This window comes from Choloepus didactylus, chromosome 2 (genome assembly GCF_015220235.1).
Source record: "Choloepus didactylus isolate mChoDid1 chromosome 2, mChoDid1.pri, whole genome shotgun sequence".
Classification (NCBI taxonomy): domain Eukaryota; kingdom Metazoa; phylum Chordata; class Mammalia; order Pilosa; family Megalonychidae; genus Choloepus; species Choloepus didactylus.
The window spans coordinates 5,172,254-5,190,393 of NC_051308.1; the positions used below are offsets into that span (position 1 = coordinate 5,172,254).

Below are 18,140 nucleotides of genomic sequence, written 5' to 3' on the forward strand. Positions count from 1 at the left end.
GCTGAGTATAAAATAATCCTTACAAAATGAGTTTGCTTTGTCTCTCTGCATCCCTTCACACTACATACAAAAATGCCAAATGAAGTGGAAGAACGGAATGACTTTCCAAATAATGTAACCAAAAATAGGTTTTAATACTTAAAATCTACAACTAATTACCCATTTTACCTCCAGTCTTAGAACAGGACTGGTCAGGTTGTTTACCTATTTGGGACATGTTATTTCACTTGAACTGGATGTGATAAATCTCTTGGCTGTATTGGCAAAACGTAAGGCATTTGAAGAATATACTTTATTATTTATAAAAGGTGCAAAGTTGTAATTAACAGTACCTCATAGAACAATGCAAAGAATTCAGTCAAAATTTATTCTTTTCTCTCAGATGCATAAGTAGTTCAAGTAACACAATTAAGTTTACCTTTTATTCCTATAGGTTTACACCAGTGAGAAAACAGTAACTTGCCCGTGGATACGTGGGTGAATTCTTTATTAATTCAAAACATTTTAAGAAAGTGTAATGCAAATGCATTTTACAATAATATTCATTGGTTTCCACAATATAGTCAAATGAAGACAGCTGTAGTTTGATTTACTTTGAAAACTCAAAGAAATATATTTAGTTTGAGACTTCTGAATTTTCTTACATATTGTCATGCTCAGATTCTATTATATGTTGAAAAAACTAGGATTTAAAGAAGTCTATTATTGAACACAGGTAAAATGAAATAGATTCAAGGAAGGGGGTAGAGAAGCCCTGAACAATTTATATTGGAGGGAGAATAATCTGGATTGTCTAATCAATTTAAGAATACCTGCTGTAATTTTGGCATAGCAAAATAACCAAGCACAGCGCTTCTGAAATTGTATTAATGCATTCAAAATTTCCTTATGTACAGATAATTCAGTACATTGAACATGGTAGTAAAAAAATTAAACACATTCAATATAAAGTTTACAGAACGAAACACATTGAAATTCAATATTTAGCAAACATCCAGAACTCATATACAAGAAACATTACATTTGTGACAAATAGGTTAAAGCTAGAAAAAAATTATTACATCTTTTACATAATTTCAATATTCATTACTCATTTTTCAGTGGAGGACAATATAGAAAAGCACTCGGCAAAATGGTTATCAATTTAAATTACCTTTTATGTCGATTGGTAAGACTTAAGAGTTTTATTGCCCAAGGGATGATAGAGGATTAAAGTGATTAGGTAGTTCAAGGGAAACAAAATGCACTTTCACCTCCGTTAAGTGTGTATTCAACTTAACACTTCTCACTTTCCAGTTCGTTATATTCTTTGCTAGCATTGTTAGTAACCATTTAATGGGATATAGTTCGGTTGGAGAATCTGCCGAGAACGTTTAGTTCAGTTTAAGTGCCCAGGAAATTCATTTCCAACATAAATACCAGGGGTAACTTTACAGGGAGAAACCTAACCAACACTGTCTCAGCCAGGTGACCAAGGTCAACATCAAAAATGAGGTCATGTTGATAGTATGTGCCCTTGATATGTGATGAGAATGACTCTTTACTTCTGTCACTTTGCTTCCAAAAACCTGTAACCCCAGTCTAATTGTGAGAAAAATATCAGACAAATCTGAATAGAGGGGCATTCTACAAATACCTGACCAGTAGTTGTCAAAACTGTCAAGGCCTTCAAACAAGGAATGTCTGAGAACTGTCACAGGTAAGAGAAGCCTGAGAGGACATGACAACTAAATGTAATATGGTATCCTGGATAGGATCCTGGGACAGAAAAAGGACATTCAGTGAAAACTAAGGATATCTGAATAAAGTATGGACTTAATAATGGCATCAGTATTGGCTCATTAATTATGACACATGTCCTGTACCAAAAATGTTAACAGGGAAAATGAGTGTGGGGCCTCTCTTTGCAATGTCTCCGTAAATCTAAAATTATTCTAAAAATTTAATAAAAATTAGTTGAACATACAACCAAGTTTTCTTCATTCTTTTCATATTTTCATGGTGAAAATTAAGATAGGAAATTATACTACCCTAATCTTTAACAAATGTTTTCTATTCTATGCAAAAAGCAATGCTGTTTAATGGTCAGTCTTATGTAATTTAGTTTTGACTCTACACCTCCCCTACGTTATTTTGATATTTATATTTTTCTTATCCTTGGGGATGTTTTTAAAAAATTTCCTTTGAAATAAAAATTTCAAATGATTCTCTTATCATTTAAATTTTATTTTTAAGCTAAAAAATTTTAAAAGCTCTCACATTCCAGTAACCAGATTATTTATATAAAGATGAATTATTTCTAGATTGTAGATTCCATGTGATGTTGGTGAGATGTACATTTTGAAAAAAAAATAAGGAAAGTTCATTAAAATGATGTTTAATACATTCTTGGAAAATGGGAAATTCCTAATCTTCCCAGTGTTTTTTACAGTGTACTCCATATGTGAATTTGTGGACATACATTTCCATTAGTAAGCATTTAGTGTGTAAACAATTTAATACAGCAATAGCATCTAGACCTTTAAAATGTATCAAAGCCCAGAACAGAAACTCAGTTTGTGTAACTATTATTCCAAACTATTTATTTCTGACTATTTGAAAACAAATGATGTGAAGACAGTTAGGTTGAATCAGCAGATTTAAAATGTTGAAATTTCTGAAGCAAAAAGATTAATATGAGAAATATTGTGAGAGGAATGAATTTCAGGTGTTGAACATATGACATGTTAAAAATATTAAATTTGGTTATTATCATGAGTGCTTAATAACTCATTTTCCAAACTCATTTTACAGGGCTCGTCAAAGGAATAAAATTAGTCCCCAGAACTGGATCTGTTACCAGTTAGTATGGAACTTTTCCCATTCATAGAATTTTCATTAAAGAAAAAGTTTTTAATTTCCTCTTGAACTAATATGAAAAGATGCCCCTTTGGGTGGGAAGGGACAAAACCTGTGAAAGTAACAATTTCTAAAATATTTATAAAGAAATTAAAGCCTGGTACTTGGAAAAAAATAACTGCGCAGTGTTGTGTGTTGCAAGAGTATTTTATGAATATTGCAGGAAAGATCTGAAACAAGTTTTTGGTAGCAGTTTTATTGATAAACATTTGCAGTTGTAGCAAGTGAGGGATTACTGAAATTTTTACAGATTGAATACTCAGCACAGCAAACATTTTCTGTTGATCAGAAATTTAAAAAGAACTGAAAAAGCACTCAAATATAAGCATTGGCAGAACATATTTGGAAAATTAGGATCACAAACTGTAAATGTTAAAACACTGGCAAGAAATTTGTCTGAAAATATCTTTACCACCTTTTAAAATAGTTTGCCAATGTATCAAACACAGAGTATTTAAAACTAATGTTTGACAGTTCTTTCTATGGGTGTTTTCGATCTCTAAGAAATTTCAGGTGGTTTTCAAAATGGATCTTATTTTCCTATTTTCCGATTGTATTTTAAACTCCTTCTCTTTTCATCCCCAAAGCATTTGGCATGTTGTATCTTTTGCAAATGCAATTTGTCACAATTAAAACATGACTTTTTTTCAGCATAAAGGTATATAAAAAATGGATGAACTCAAAATTAAGAATCAGCTATTATTTTAAAGCAGTTTAATGGGGTGAAAATGTATTTTCCCCCTAATAAATAAACATTGTTTACCTATTTCTATAGTCCTTTTGCAAAACTGAACTATCAGGTAAATGTACGATATTACATTCTGTAAGTAAGTATGTAGGCAGCATCAAAAGGACCAAAGGATACTAATAAACATCCCATGCACCAAACACCAAATATCAGAACTGGTCATCCTATGTACATACTCTGACTTAAAAAAAAAGAAAAAACGACCACATTATGGTCTTGATTTTTGCACTTCATAATTTTGATACCAAAATTGTTTTGCTCTTGTTCATATGCCAGGGCACCACTTACTGTGCTTAGAGCTGCCCCTATAACACTGTCAAATTATCTATACTACCTTTGGGTAACACAACAATTATCCAGAGTGAAATGTCATCCATTATTACTATGACCTATGCACAGGATCAATCTAAGTAAATCTGACTCTCCAATTCATATATATCCTCAACTTTGTATTATATACACCTCTGAAGTTAGGCACATTAGAAAGTGCATGAACCTCTTTTTGGGTGCAGGAGCAGATTCTAACATACAAAATTATCTTGGCAGTCTAAAATGCAACATGTTCCTTCTAAAGTGCTTGTTTTCCCTTAGGGAGTAATTCATTCACTAGGAAAAATTAACTCTGTTAAAGCAAATATTGTGCTCTTAGAATGGTAGCGTAGACACCAGTGAGGGCTTTTTGTTTGTTTATTGTAGTTCTGTAACTTAAATAGAAGGAATATATACCATACTTAAAAAATTGGTAGGTTGGCAAATATAGACATACTCGTAGATAGAAACTTTAAACGTTTTGAGATTGAGAATCCACTCCCCCCTTACCCCCCCATTAGGAGTTTAGTACAGAAATGCTCACATAGCATGGCTACCAACATCTGATGTGTAAATTTGCTTTAGAATCATCCTTAAGACAACTTCCTAATTAGGTTTCAAAAGGATATATCAATTTCAAAATCTGTATTCTACAAATGCCCAGTTTAGAGATGAGGACTTTTCATGGGGCTCTTATCGTTTACATTTGGGAAAATATTAAAGGTATTGTCAAACAGACAATTCATCTAATAGTCCAAAGTATCTTATAAAGATAACTTAGGACTAGCAGTTCATCATCATATGTAGTAACAACAAGAATATAAAGTCGACATTAAAAAAGTTCGATGCATGCGATGTATCATAGTGTATTACATACTTTCTAATCATGTGCACCAATTTATTGTGCCTCCAACACAGAAATAGGTATGATATTACACCATATATGTGTATACGTGATAGTAGCACAATAAACTCAATTCTTATAAGAAAATTAAATAATTTCAGGAACAATAGAACTTCACAATAGAAGTGATGATTCTTTAGGTATTTTTCTTCACTCTTTAGGAAAAAATATGACTTTGTAAACATCTTCATAGCTGTCTTTTTCAACACATTACTGAAAACTCTTATTCAATAGTAAATATCTAATTGACATGGATAAAGTATGTTTTAACACAGTAACACTTTCAGACAAAACAGGCATTTGTTAAAAGAAATCATTATGATAAATATTTTCTATCTTGATAGCATTTTAACTACATTTTCATAAATAATGTATTTAAAAGTGCTGAATATGGTAGGATAGTCAGCAACGCCAGTGTAAACAGAACATGTTTTCTACTCGGCAAACTTTTGTTTAAAATCCTATTTTGTCAAACACTGCAACAGTTAAAATATTTGCATAGGGAATAGCTATTAGCCCTTTTAATTGTATCTCCTGAATTCTATATAAATTAGAAAATCAAATTCACTTAAAAAGAACAATTCTTTAAATGTTTTAAGTTTATGGAAAAGAAACTTACAATGCGAGCCTTCAAGTAAAATAAATTTAAAAAGAAAACCCTAAACTTCTTTTTTTAAAAAAATGTTTAATAAATTAAAAAATGAGAGGTAGTTAAAAAATGACAAAGGAAACCTATAATTTTAATATCATCCTTAATATAAGGCCAGTGTTCTCAGTGAATATAAATATTTTTAAAACTTTCATTTTAGGTTACTTCAGTATTATATTCATTCAGTTAAAGTTTAAAAAAATAGTGTCCAGGGAATATTAATATTCAAATGTAACAGCTTGATATAAATATGACATTGATTATTATTATTTTTGTACATGACAGATTACTGTTATCTTGAATGTCAAAAGTACATGCCAATTTTAGGCAAGTATTTTGTGTTAAAGATTTAGTAAGCTTATAAAAATAATATGGCAGCTAGAAGATTTGAGCACTGTACTGCCTTTTAATTATGGATGAGAATTAATAGTTTGGTTTTAACCTTTTTAAAATAAGTCATTCTTTTGATTGTATGTAAAAACAATTAAGGTCTGAAGTAGAGAATTATCTTCATAACCCTTATAAAACTTCTTGGTTAAAAACTTAGCTTTTCATTAGATGTCACTATCAAAGAAAATATGCCATTGGAGAGATGCTATTCATCGAAGTATTTTATAATGCTACATATAGGCATTCCTTTATTAAATCCTTTTTAGTCCAAAGCTAAGATAATAGGCTTATTTTTTTACTTCTTGCTCAAATACATAACTTTACACAAATGTTTTAGAACTGGAGAGCCAGTCTTTAATAAATTAATTACAGTTTTGGACATCTGATATATACATAGATTGTTTTTTTTCTATTACAGTTAAAAACAATGTCATTCACTGATTTGTCATTGAGATAGGACATCTTCAAATTTTTGTGCTTTTTTTTTTTTCCTTTTTTACATAGCAAACTTTTCCATGAAAATGCCACAGGTTTGGCAGTGAACAACCCGTAGAATCCTTTCACCAGGATTTTCCAACAAACAGTGATAAATAGCTCTTTTTTCATGTACAGAAATGTTGGCTTCAAAATTAGTGTACTGAACACAGTAGATAGCATGTTGAAGACCATTGTTACATTTTTTTAAAAGTGGCTTTTTTTTCTGTCAGGTTATGTTAAAAAATGCTAACCACAGCCAATTTTTGGCAATTATTTCTATAAGACCATATTGCACAAAAGTCCTTAAATACAGATAAAAGTTAAGCCATTGGATTAAATATTACAACAACTACGCAGCAAATGAAGCAGTTTTACTTTGCACATGCAGTGTCTGCAGTCATCCTAGGAGACTGTTCATAGGACTACAAATAGAGTTTGCTTGCAAGTAGAATGAATGTTTGAATAAAACATAATTTGGCAATTCTCTTGTTTTAAGTGGTATTTTCTCCAAACTTAACCATGGATAACCTTGATAAAAATGGAGACAAAAACCGTAATGGTTGTATTGTTTTCACAGTAGCCTGAGGAATGCTAAACTGTAGTTCTCCAGGAACTCAGTTTCTGATGTTATTTCATTACTTTTGTTTCCCATCTCAGCCCTCTGAAATCATTTTTTTTTTTTTTAATGAAAATTAAGATTCTGAAGTAGAGCCTGCAGTACTTTCAACAAGTGACTTGTAAATCTGAGAGTTCAAAAACCTTGGGAAAGAATCTCTGTGCATTAAGGTATATATTTGTAGTTGGGCATCTTCATACATGTGAGGATTCGGGTCCAGGAGATTTCTGTTGATTCCCTCTCTAACTCGAGAATCGAGACTGACCTAAAAAGAAATAAGATACATTCAATAGTGTTCTTTCAAGATCTCAATTAAGTAACAATAAGTTTGTAACATTTCAGAGAGTAAACCCCAATACCTAAACCCCTGCTGTCATCTTTTTAAAGGCTGCACAACCCTGTATATTTTTCTCCCAAAGGTTGAATTCAACAAAACCAAAAACTAGTATTTTAAACTGGAAATTTAGTTTACAGTTATCTTGGCTTACTTGGATTTACCTTTTCCATGCTTTCACTCTGGAGTTTCTGACAATTTGTATTTACTGTTGAGGTACCAGAGAATTCCCTAATTAGAACAGGGGAATTTACTGCCTTTTATTATGAGTTTGTTGGGGGTGAGGCTCTTGAGCAGGACAAAGTAAAAATCTGTGGGTAAAGAGGAATTCTCTGGCAAAATTAACATATTTATTAAATGCAGATTCCAGATAATTTTATCTCCAAGAAGTCCTGCTGTAACAAAAGTAGGAAAGGGAAACTGGCAATGTGGAATCTCCCCAGTGAGTGAGTGGCCATTCTTCATTTCTTAGGTCAACCTAGCAGGCAGAGGAAACATCCTCAAAAAGTAACACGCCCAATGACCTCTGTACTAAGGACAGAGCAAACAACAGCTGGAAGTGAAATCTTTGAAAGGAGAAATGTAAATAGGAATTCCGAATACCTATTAGAATAATCAATGCATGTTATTTGAAAAGTGTACAAAAATTATATTCTCCAGTGATTGTTATTTTTTCCCTACTTGTTGGAACTGGTAGGAGTTGTTGGAAAAGGGGGTGGAGAAAAATAAATAGCAGTAAGGGCATGCTTACGGGAGAAAACTGAAGCTCTGCCCTGAAACCCTTCAAGAGGCCAATAATCACTCAGAGTCCTTCTTGGTTTCCTAAATCTTATTTAAACAAGGACTAGGACATTGTGTTCCATAGCTATTTGTCTCATGATATACTCAAATCTATGTAAACCTTTCATATTTATATCTAAATGTTTTGTCATATAAGCATTTTTCCAAATGCCTTTCTGGTTCTAGTTTCATTTCCCTCCCACTGTTTGGACTGTGTTTCGGGTCTGAAGCAATGCCAAATGACTGAAGCTACCCGTATTCCATCTGGTGTTCCCTGATTGCTGAGCTTTTCAGACCAGGTGGACTTGGCTGGATTGCTCCACCCCAGGGCTGGCTGCTATGGGAGCACCTGTCAGGGATTCGGGATTGTGCCGGTTTGGATGTATTATGTCCCCCAAAATGCCATCATCTTCATGCAGTTTTGTGGGGGCAGATGTATTAGTGTTGATTAGGTTGGAATCTTAGATTGAGTGTTTCCATGGAGATGTGACTCAATCACCTGGGCGAGACCTTTGATTGGATAATTTCCATGGAGGCGTTACCTGACCTATTTAGGGTGGGTCTTTATTAAATCACTGGAATCCTATAAAAAGAGTTCACAGACAGGAGGAGCTCAGAGCAACTGACAGTGACATTTTGGAGAGAAGCTGCAGCTGAGAGACATATTTTGAAGATGGCTGCTGAAAGCTGACATTTTGGAGAACGGAATTTTGGAACACAACCTGGGAGCAAGCAGATGCCAGTCACGTGCCTTCAGAGCTAATAGAGATTTTCTGGATGCCATTGGCCATCCTTAAATGAAGGTACCCATTGTCGATTCCTTACCTTGGGCACTTTATCGCTTTAAGACTGTAACTTGGTAACCAAATAAACCCCCTTTATAAAAACCAATCCATTTCTGGTATTTTGCATAACAGGCAGCATTAATAAACCAGAACAGAGATCCAGACTAAATTTCTGTGGGTTAGCTACACCAACTCATGTATAGAAACAAGTAAACAACTCTTGGCTTAAAAAAAAAAAAAAAAAGGATATTCTGGAAACTGATCATTTATGCTTTATTTTTTGTGTTACTGCCATTTGAGTTTACAATACAGTACAAAATTTAAAAAAGCACAGGATTTTTTTCTAAGCTTTTTATTTTATCTAAGATTATCTTTTGTGATTCTACTCAATTGGAAAATGTTGACATTGAAGTTTAAACTGATTAATCTTACTCTGAAATGTGGTGTTAGGGTTAGGTAATGTCCTACCAGACACACTCCAGTGTTTTGTAAATAGTGCTCTGACTCTCAAATTAGAATTTTTTTGTTTCTATGGAGAAGGAAAGGTTAGATTAGTTATAAAAGAGAGAGGGTTATGCCATTTAAAAAAAAGGCATAATTAGGTATGGTATAAGGATTTCCTATCAGTAGCTGGAATCATGATAGTAATCTTAAGACAGAAAAATAAAATAACTCAAATTGTTAAATGTCTCAAGTCCTCATTGTTTATTTTTTTGCAAATTAAAAACAGGAGCAAAAAAACTCAAGAAGTAGTGACATTTAACATTTATTTATCTGTAACAAAAATACATTTGCTATTTACATTAAAAAAAATAGCATAAAGGTTGTTGATCAGTTAAAAGAAGTGAAGAGAGTCCAATAACAAGGCTCCAAGGTTATCACAATCTACTGTTTCATCTCCTGCGGCATCTATCTGCTGCAGAATGTGGAACATCTGTAATGCAAACTAGTGGGGGTGGATCCCAGCTTGAGCCTGAGCCAGTCACCCCAGGATTCAGGCATGTCTGGATGGCTTATAGTCGGCTTTATCTGGGTCTACTGATGAGGGACTGAAGAGTTCCCTGGAAAGAACTCAGCCTAAGGGAAGAGAAAGTTAAGTAGCACAAGTCAAGGGCTATCCTTGGGCAATGTGATTCTTCTCTTAGTCCTTGTAGTCTCCTACCTGGAGGTATGTGGAGGGGGGAGGGCAGACAGCAGTAAGAGTTAAAAAAAAGACTTTACCAGGGGTCTTAGAGCAGGAGACAGCGCTGCCTGATTTGGTGGCGTTTAACGGGCAGTTTTAGCCAGGCTGGGAACTTTGGCATTGCTGAGAAGTGGCAGCTGAAGCTTTAAAAAGGCATAAGTGACTTTTTGATAGGCCCCAGTGGGCTTGGAGCAGGAGACAGGGTAGAAGGAAAGCAAGGGGCTTGCCAGCATAGTAATCTCCACAGACTAGTTGGGGAGGAAAATGTGATGAGAGCTCAAGGATCAACAAGAGTGAGGAGGTAAAGTGGAGAGAATGAGGACAGAAACCTTCCCAGTGTGGCTTGGGAAAACCTGGGTTAAACTGAGTTATATACTGTGGTTAAGTGTACTAGATTTTCTACATTTTCCAGTGTAGAAAAATACTAAAATAGGTGAACACTGCTGAAAGGGAATACACCAAATGTTAACCCTGCCTTTTTGTTCTAGCCATCAAATGACTTCGTGGACATTTGTGACAAAATTATAACTATGATAATGAATTATCAGTGAAAGTTTTTGGTTTCCTTTAAGTCAATTAACTTAATTCCTTGAACAATTTTTTATATATCACAATTTTTAAAAAAAAATTTAGATTTTATTTTTAATTTCAGTGAGGTTTAACATACTCTTCCAAGTAAAATTCTGATTGAATTTTTTTTCTTTTTCCTTTTTAGGTCCATATTACAGTTGCCAATTATAATTTGTCACTGGAGATTTTCTTCTGTGGTTTTAGTTTTAATAAAATTTTGTTTTTTAATAGACCTAAAGAATATCTGACTTTCCTAACAATTTTAATAAATTTTTACCATGTGCACTTTAAGTCACCGGGAGGACTATTTTGTGTTGATACTGGAATTCTTTATAAATTGCAAATAAGACTGATGGTCTGAATTTATTTCTTGGAGCCAAGCTTGTTGTTTGGATAAAGCATAGTAATTATTATCTTGCTAGGGTCCAAATGATGGGAAAGCATATCCTGCTAGTCTGGGATGGGTTCAGATATGTGGCTAAGGGTGGGTTAACAGAAATTGACAGTAGTGTCACCAAAAAATGCTGAATGATGGAATAATTAATCAGCAGTTGGTAAAGCCACACTTAGAATGAAGACCTTGGGCTGGTATTCTAGCACTCCCAGATATGAGTCTAATGTCCTTGAACAAGTCATTTACTTCTTTGAGACTCAGTTTTCTCTGCTGTAAAATGGGGGCTTCTGTCCTACTAACTGAAAGATTGTTGTGAGTCTCATAGTGTAATAACATATGGAAGGCCATTTTGTAAACATCAAGGTATGAGCCCAATGTAAATTAATAATGGTAATAATTGATCGTAATAACAATCACATTTCTTTGTTCAAAACCCAAAGCCTTTGGCTTTTGTATCAGCCTGAACTTAACCTTCTCAGAGTGTCCTTACCTGCCTACCCTTCTTCTAAACTATATCATTTGACCTCCACCCCCATCATAATGTTTATCACAATTTGTAGTTGTTTTCAACATGATTGTCTGTCTTCCTAAAATTTAAGTTCCATGAAGGATTGGCCAGTGTTGGTCTTGTTCACCATTGTATCCCCAGAATCTAGTGTCTGGCTGTAAGGAAACCCTCAATGAATATTTTTTGAATGATACATTCATGTATGAACAAATGAATCTACTAAAATACAGTCAAATGAGTTTTGTGTAGGAAAAATTATTTAAATCAGTGGGAGTGCTAAAGTCACACAATTTTGCTTGAAGACTCACAGACACGCAACACGGAATTCACATGTCTATTGTATCAGCATTATTTTTTTTGGAAATTATGGTATATTTAAATAGGTTTATTACTGTATTTTTCCAGATGGTAACTGGACATGTAGGATGAAATCACAATAATATTGAAATCGTTGTGTGGCAGAACCTGAATATCAGATTTAGTGGATTATAGAACTTTTTCCATGGCATCATTCTTCATCATGAGGAAGCTGGGGCTCCAGAGTTCTGAAGTGAATTTCTTGGTGCAATAGACAAGTAATTGGCAGAATGGCTACTTAAGAACAATGCCGTCACTGAGGAGATTTGTAGATAGCTGAACACATAATTTTCTTCCATTCAGATAAAGGTCTTGTATTTGTTGAAGGACTTACAACAGCTTCTTCTTTCAATAGCTAATTGTATTTATAGTTGAAAATAGCTCTTTTAAATAGACTTTTTATTAAAGTTCTTTATTCTGCTGGGGTTTTTTTTTTTTTTCAATACTTAATAAATATAAGCTGCCACCAGAATCTGTCATATACAACAAGGCCGATTTGTCTTAAATTCCTCTTTATTACCTCAGTCTGTTTTTGCCTTGAAGACAGCAGATAAAAAGGAAATTTACTCTTAAAATTGATGCTATTTCCTTAAATTATTATTTTTTAACTTAAAATTTAACCCTTTTCCCCTCTTGAAATGTATTACATGCCAAGAAATGGTAGTTCTTTATAACAGAATGCTAAAATTATTAAAAATGCATAAAACATGCGCTTAAATCAAAAAATAGGATGTCATTCCCAGCATATTGGCTTCAATGTTTTCATTAAGAAAAAGTCATGTATAGATAAATAATGTAAAGAATGTAGACTTTCTTCTATACTAAATAAAGAAGAACATGATGACTTAATCAAATAAAGGTATAATGAAAGTCCGGTGAAGTAAAATGATGCTCTGGTCAAGAATACAGTCCTGATAACTTTTAGTTATTTGGTCATTACCATTTTATAAATGATTCAAATTGTGCATGGGTTTTAAAAATATTCTAAGTAGAAATGTTACTGAATTTCAGGGGTAGAAAGGTCAGATTATCTAGCCCCGAAATTGGAAATAGATGCCAACTCTGATTGTTTTGTAGTAGTTGCCTTGAGTACTGAGTTGAGAGAGAGCCTGAGGTTGAATCTGGGTCCAGTAATAAGGAGCACCATGATTGAGTCACCATGTCATTGGTGGGGAAGAGTAAGTGGTAGCACAAGGGCCTTGTGGTTTGGGGCTGTATGTACCCCAGAAAAACATGTTCGTAAATATAATGCATTCCTGTGGGTGTAAACCCATCATAATTAGGACCTTTTGATGAGGTTACTTCAGTTCAGGTGTGACCCACCTCATTCAGGATGGGGGACTTGATCCTACTGGAGTCCTTTATAAATGGAATGAATACAGAAAGAAAGAGCGAGCCACGAAGCAAGGAGCTGAAATCAACGCAACTCAGAATAGAAAGGAGAGACCAGCAGATGGTGCCATGTGCCGTAGTGTGTGACAGAGGAGCCAAGGATTGCCAGCAGCCAGCCCCAGAATGCTCCATCGATGTGTTATGTTTTCTCTCCAGTATTGCAAAGCAAAATTTGAAGAGCCGTAACTTGGCATCATCAGACCATTACTAATGTATTGTGGCCAATTAGAAATTGACAGGGTTCTGCACCCTAGGTCAATGAGATACAATAGATTGGAAAGGGCTCTGGGATAGCTAGAAAGCAGATGCCATGTTGTGGGTATACCAGTGAGTCATATTTAACCTTGACATAGTTAAAGGGTAAATGTATCTATAGCTTTTAAATAATTATCTTTTGTGATACCTACTTTTGGCTTATTTTTGCTGCTAAAATAACAATCAAATTGAATTACTGTATTTACAAGAGAGAAATCCATGAGATAAACAAAGGCACTTAATACAGTCCAATAATTTAGATTCTGTATCAAGCATTATTTACAAGTCAGCAGACAAGTAGCAAAACGAGACAATTTGAATTTCATCTCTGTTATCTCTCGGTAGTATTTAGAGGATATTAAGGAATGGGGAATGGCCAAAATATGGATATTACGAAAAAAGGAGAGAATAAGTATGCCTATTACACTAAATATATTTATTTAATTTAGAAAGGCTCATGTCCTTGATCAGGAAATAATGTTTAATGACTTTCTGGTGAAACTCATGTTCAAAGAAAAGGAATTATGCTATAAAAACTACAACTCCTTAACTTTAGCATAAAGAATGATAACCCAATAGTTTATATTTTATTAGTCAATGACTATGATAGTTTAAATGATGGCCAAGAGATGAAGTAACTTTTTGAAAATTAAGTATTTTACAAAACTCTCATCAGTTAGTGAAAGGCAGATTGTGAGAACAATGGGAAAATGTTTTCCATAAAAGCTAAAAATGGAAACAGTTAAAATAAAGGGACCATATGTATGGAGAATACCTTTTCCCCAACACTACTTTTAAATGGAAGTCATTATTTAAAAATTCTAATACAAAGAAATGGGTTTGATAATCTAGACAGCTGTCATTTTAAGATGATGCATCTGGCATATTTTGGGGAGAGAAATGGACTATTTTCTTCCCAAAGACTCCATAACCATGTGTACTTATGGGCAAGACAAACACGTCTTTGGGCGCCTTCACATTTTCTGTAATAATTGCTGTGTAATGCAACATTAAAATAAAAATGAAAACACAATATTTAGACTAATCAAATCCAAGTCGATTGGTTAGTTGGGTGCTGAGGTTTTAGGTAGATCAGAAACCTGAAGAATGTATTTTTAGAATGGAGAATTATGATGGCATCAAAAATACAAGGTGATGTATCAAGCTCAGGGAAAAAATTCTCACCACCTTTTTCTATGAAGAATTTTTCTATGTTATTTTAGGATATAAAAAATAAATCTTTTGTGCATCCAACCCAAGGAGGTTTCTCATTTGGTAGAAAATGCTACTGCAGTACCAAGGCATAGGAATGCCACATTTACCCATCTAATCAAAATTATAAAAAATTATAAAATTAAAAAAAAAAATTATTTAGCTATTTCTCATTAGAAGTAAAATAGTTTTATAGAGCATTCCAAACTTTGGGATGATAGTGACTGATAAAGTGGACACTAATTCCTTTTGTGGATTTCAAGATAAAGAGTGTTAATTTGGGACTACATCACGTGTTGGATTAGGCTTTGATCGCCACAGCCTGGTTCTAAGGTACTTTATTGATCCAGGGCAGAGGGGTGTGGAGGCTGAAATCTGGGAGCAGTAAGTACCTGGTGAGGACATTAAAATGCCAAAGTAAAACTCCCAGTGGTTTAGGGGAGGAAAGAAAAGGAGGGCAGGGAGGTGGAAAAGCAAAGGCTTTCTAGAAACCCCGAAGTTCTCCAGGAGCTTTAAAGCACCTCTGGAGTCCCGTCACCTAGCATTCCAGGGGCCTGGTGGACTGTTCACCCTTCTCTCGCCCAAAGATTTTAACTCCCATATCTTGGAACATTTCTTAGGAGCAAATTACTTTTTAAAAAGTGAATGGAAAAGTGCTATTTGATTGCTCGATAAGTTCATTACTGATTTGGTTTTCATTCCAGCAAAGGGAAAAAAGGTCTTGCATTTTCAATAACAGGAACATTAGAATAAGTAAAGTAATTGCCATTCTCCAACCTCCCCCAAAAATATTACTGGGTCACAAAGGCCGTTCTTTAGTTCTATAGAAATTCAGTCATAAGCACCAACAAACCTGATAGTATTCTGTTTGTTGGAGTTTTTTTTTTTTTTTTTTTTTTTTTTTTTTTTTTTTGGGAGCCTCTATACCAGAGGTTTTCAAACTAATATACATGTGGAAAGCTTGTTAAAGATGCAGATTCCTGGGCTCTAGTTCCAAAAATTCAGACTCAGAGGTCCTAGATAGGTCCCAAGAAGTTGCTTTTTAAAGAAGTTTTCCAGGTGACTCTGGATTTAGGGATCATACTTTGGAAAACACTGCCCTGAAGTCAATTCTTCTTTTCCACTTTCTTTGTCATAGCAAATTGTATTTAAATAGGCTTCTTAGTGTTAGTTCTGAAAAACAAGTGGACTACCACACGAGTCAGCCAGAGATAAATGATCAAAGCAGAATGTGGAAACCCAGCCTGCAAACATCTGCTGCCCCCGTGCTCAGGGACAGTCTCAGGAAGCTAAATCAACTGCCCTGTGAAGCCCTCTAACCTGTCCATGCCCCATGCACTACCCAATTTGGACATCGGTCCCTTTAGGACCATCCTAGGGCTTAGGAAGCCCACCTCAGTGTTTGTCGGATTTTTACCTCTTTTGGAGATAGTATAGAAATGTAATCTTCATATATCATTCTGGCCTTCTCTTCAATTACTTTTTTATTCTGCTCTTTCTTTAAATCTTCACAGGCAAGCCAGAAAAGTAGGTTCTCTTCACTGTATTCTGTTCGAAGGAACTCTCTGAAAAGGTTTCTTCCTGCTGGGGCCTTCATCATCTTGTCGAAATTTTGAGACCAGGACAAGACTTCTTCTGCAGTGGGGTTTTGGCTGCAGAGACAGAATGAGGCCATTATCAAAGGCAGTTTTGACCTAGGAATGCAAGACAATGTAATGACAAGAGCAGATAGAAATTCTATTTGACTGCTCCCATCTAGTGGTCAGTAGGTGGAATTTCTAAGCAGGGCAGGGACCCCTCTATCAATCTCACTTGTAAGTGGGAGAGTTTCTATCTGGAATGAAGTAAGTGGTTTCAAAACAGGAAGTTCACCTGTAAGGTGGTGTTTGAGGTGCTTGCTTAGCATAGCAAATAATCAGAAAAACTGCCGAAAAGCCATTGCAATCACAACGTAAGAGATCCCAGATTGCATATGCATTCATTTCACAGAACCATTTTAAGGAGAAGCAGGAGGCAATACATAACACTTAAGCATGTGTTGGATGTAAATAGCATATAAACAAAAAAAATAATTATAGGGTGGCTTTCACCTTACCATTCCTCTATGACCTGGATACTCTCCATTTTTGGGGTATGTGTAGGTCTTCCTGCAGTGTCCCCTCTTTCTTCATTCCTAACAGTGAGGCTGCAATGTAGCAAAACACTTTATTTTGTCTAGAGAAATCCAATTATTCAAAGAAAAGAATAAATTTTGCAAGAGAAATATTTCACAGAAGAATTTTATTTTCAAATATGTGAAATACTTAAAGTACAAAAAGTGGTATAACATTTTTAAATGATGGGTAAGCTCAAGAGAACTAAAGGAAAGAGAATAATTATTTAATAAAGTAATAAAACAATTCAGTCTCAGAAATGGGTATCACCATGCATTCTGATTTCCTTACCCAATTTGAATTACCTTAAACTTCCTGAGATACTTAAACAATTATGAATTTTAATATTGATATTTAATATTGCTATGTCATTATGCTACTCTTTAAATGGAAAGTCATCTTGACTTTTGAGTGGTTCTATTTAGAATTTATGTGCCATTTATTTCTCCCCATTGATAGCTAAGAAGGTAAAAAATATCAGGATCTAACACAGAATGCACTAAATTCGTATCATTCTTCTCTGCAAACCAGGTTTTATGTGACTCCTCCATCCACTCACGTTCAAAGTCCTGGATTTATATTTGACTTCATGGTTGACCTCTCACCCCATTTCATCAGTCTCCAAATTATCTGTATTCCTATTTGACAGTGTATTGACAGGAACAGAGCAGAAACTAAGGACTCGGTTATAAGATCCTGGGGGAACTCTCTGGAACACAGGTTTGGGAATTCTACAAGAGCCAGGGAGCTAGGATAACCCCATGGGATTTGGTCATCCAGAACAAGAATAAGAATTGCCTGATTCAGGTAAACTGTAGCTGACCAGCGTCTTGGGCTGGAAAACCTGAAGTTCTAGGAATAGGCTGGAAATAATGGGAGAGATTTCAGAGAGACCCTTAGAAGAAGGATGGGGAAGATGACCCGATGGCCTTGGAAGACTTGAGTTACTGAATGAGCAAACTGAAGCCCAGGAGACTCAGGAGAGCCTATTATTGAAGAGAAACTCAGATAACATATCTTTCATTTGTTCTTGTTATTCATTCATTTTACTCATTCCAAAAGAGGCAATGGAAGCTCTTATTTTTCAGTGCCTACTATGTATCAGGCACTGGTCTTTTATCTTGACTTTTATTATCCCCATTTTATAGATGAGCAAAGCAAGGCACAGAGCTTTCTGGTATGTTGACCCAAAGCCTGACACCTAATATGTGATATCATTGGAGTTT

At 34.6% G+C, this 18,140-nt stretch overlaps 1 protein-coding gene across 3 annotated transcripts in view; it reads right to left on the minus strand.

Moving 5' to 3' along the window:
• Window positions 1–297: 297 nt before the first annotated feature.
• RGS17 (regulator of G protein signaling 17) overlaps window positions 298–18,140 on the minus strand; it is a 141,773-nt gene continuing 123,930 nt past the window's right edge. For 2 of the 3 annotated variants that reach the window (XM_037819825.1, XM_037819834.1), the window contains exons 3-5: window positions 16,857–16,946; window positions 16,179–16,413; window positions 298–7,256 (exon numbers count right to left, since the gene is read on the minus strand). In XM_037819825.1, the coding sequence (XP_037675753.1) occupies window positions 7,068–7,256; window positions 16,179–16,413; window positions 16,857–16,946 (514 nt within the window). In that variant the 3' untranslated portion in view covers window positions 298–7,067. The remainder of the gene's footprint in view (window positions 7,257–16,178; window positions 16,414–16,856; window positions 16,947–18,140) is intronic. The other variant, XM_037819842.1, reaches the window with a different exon arrangement.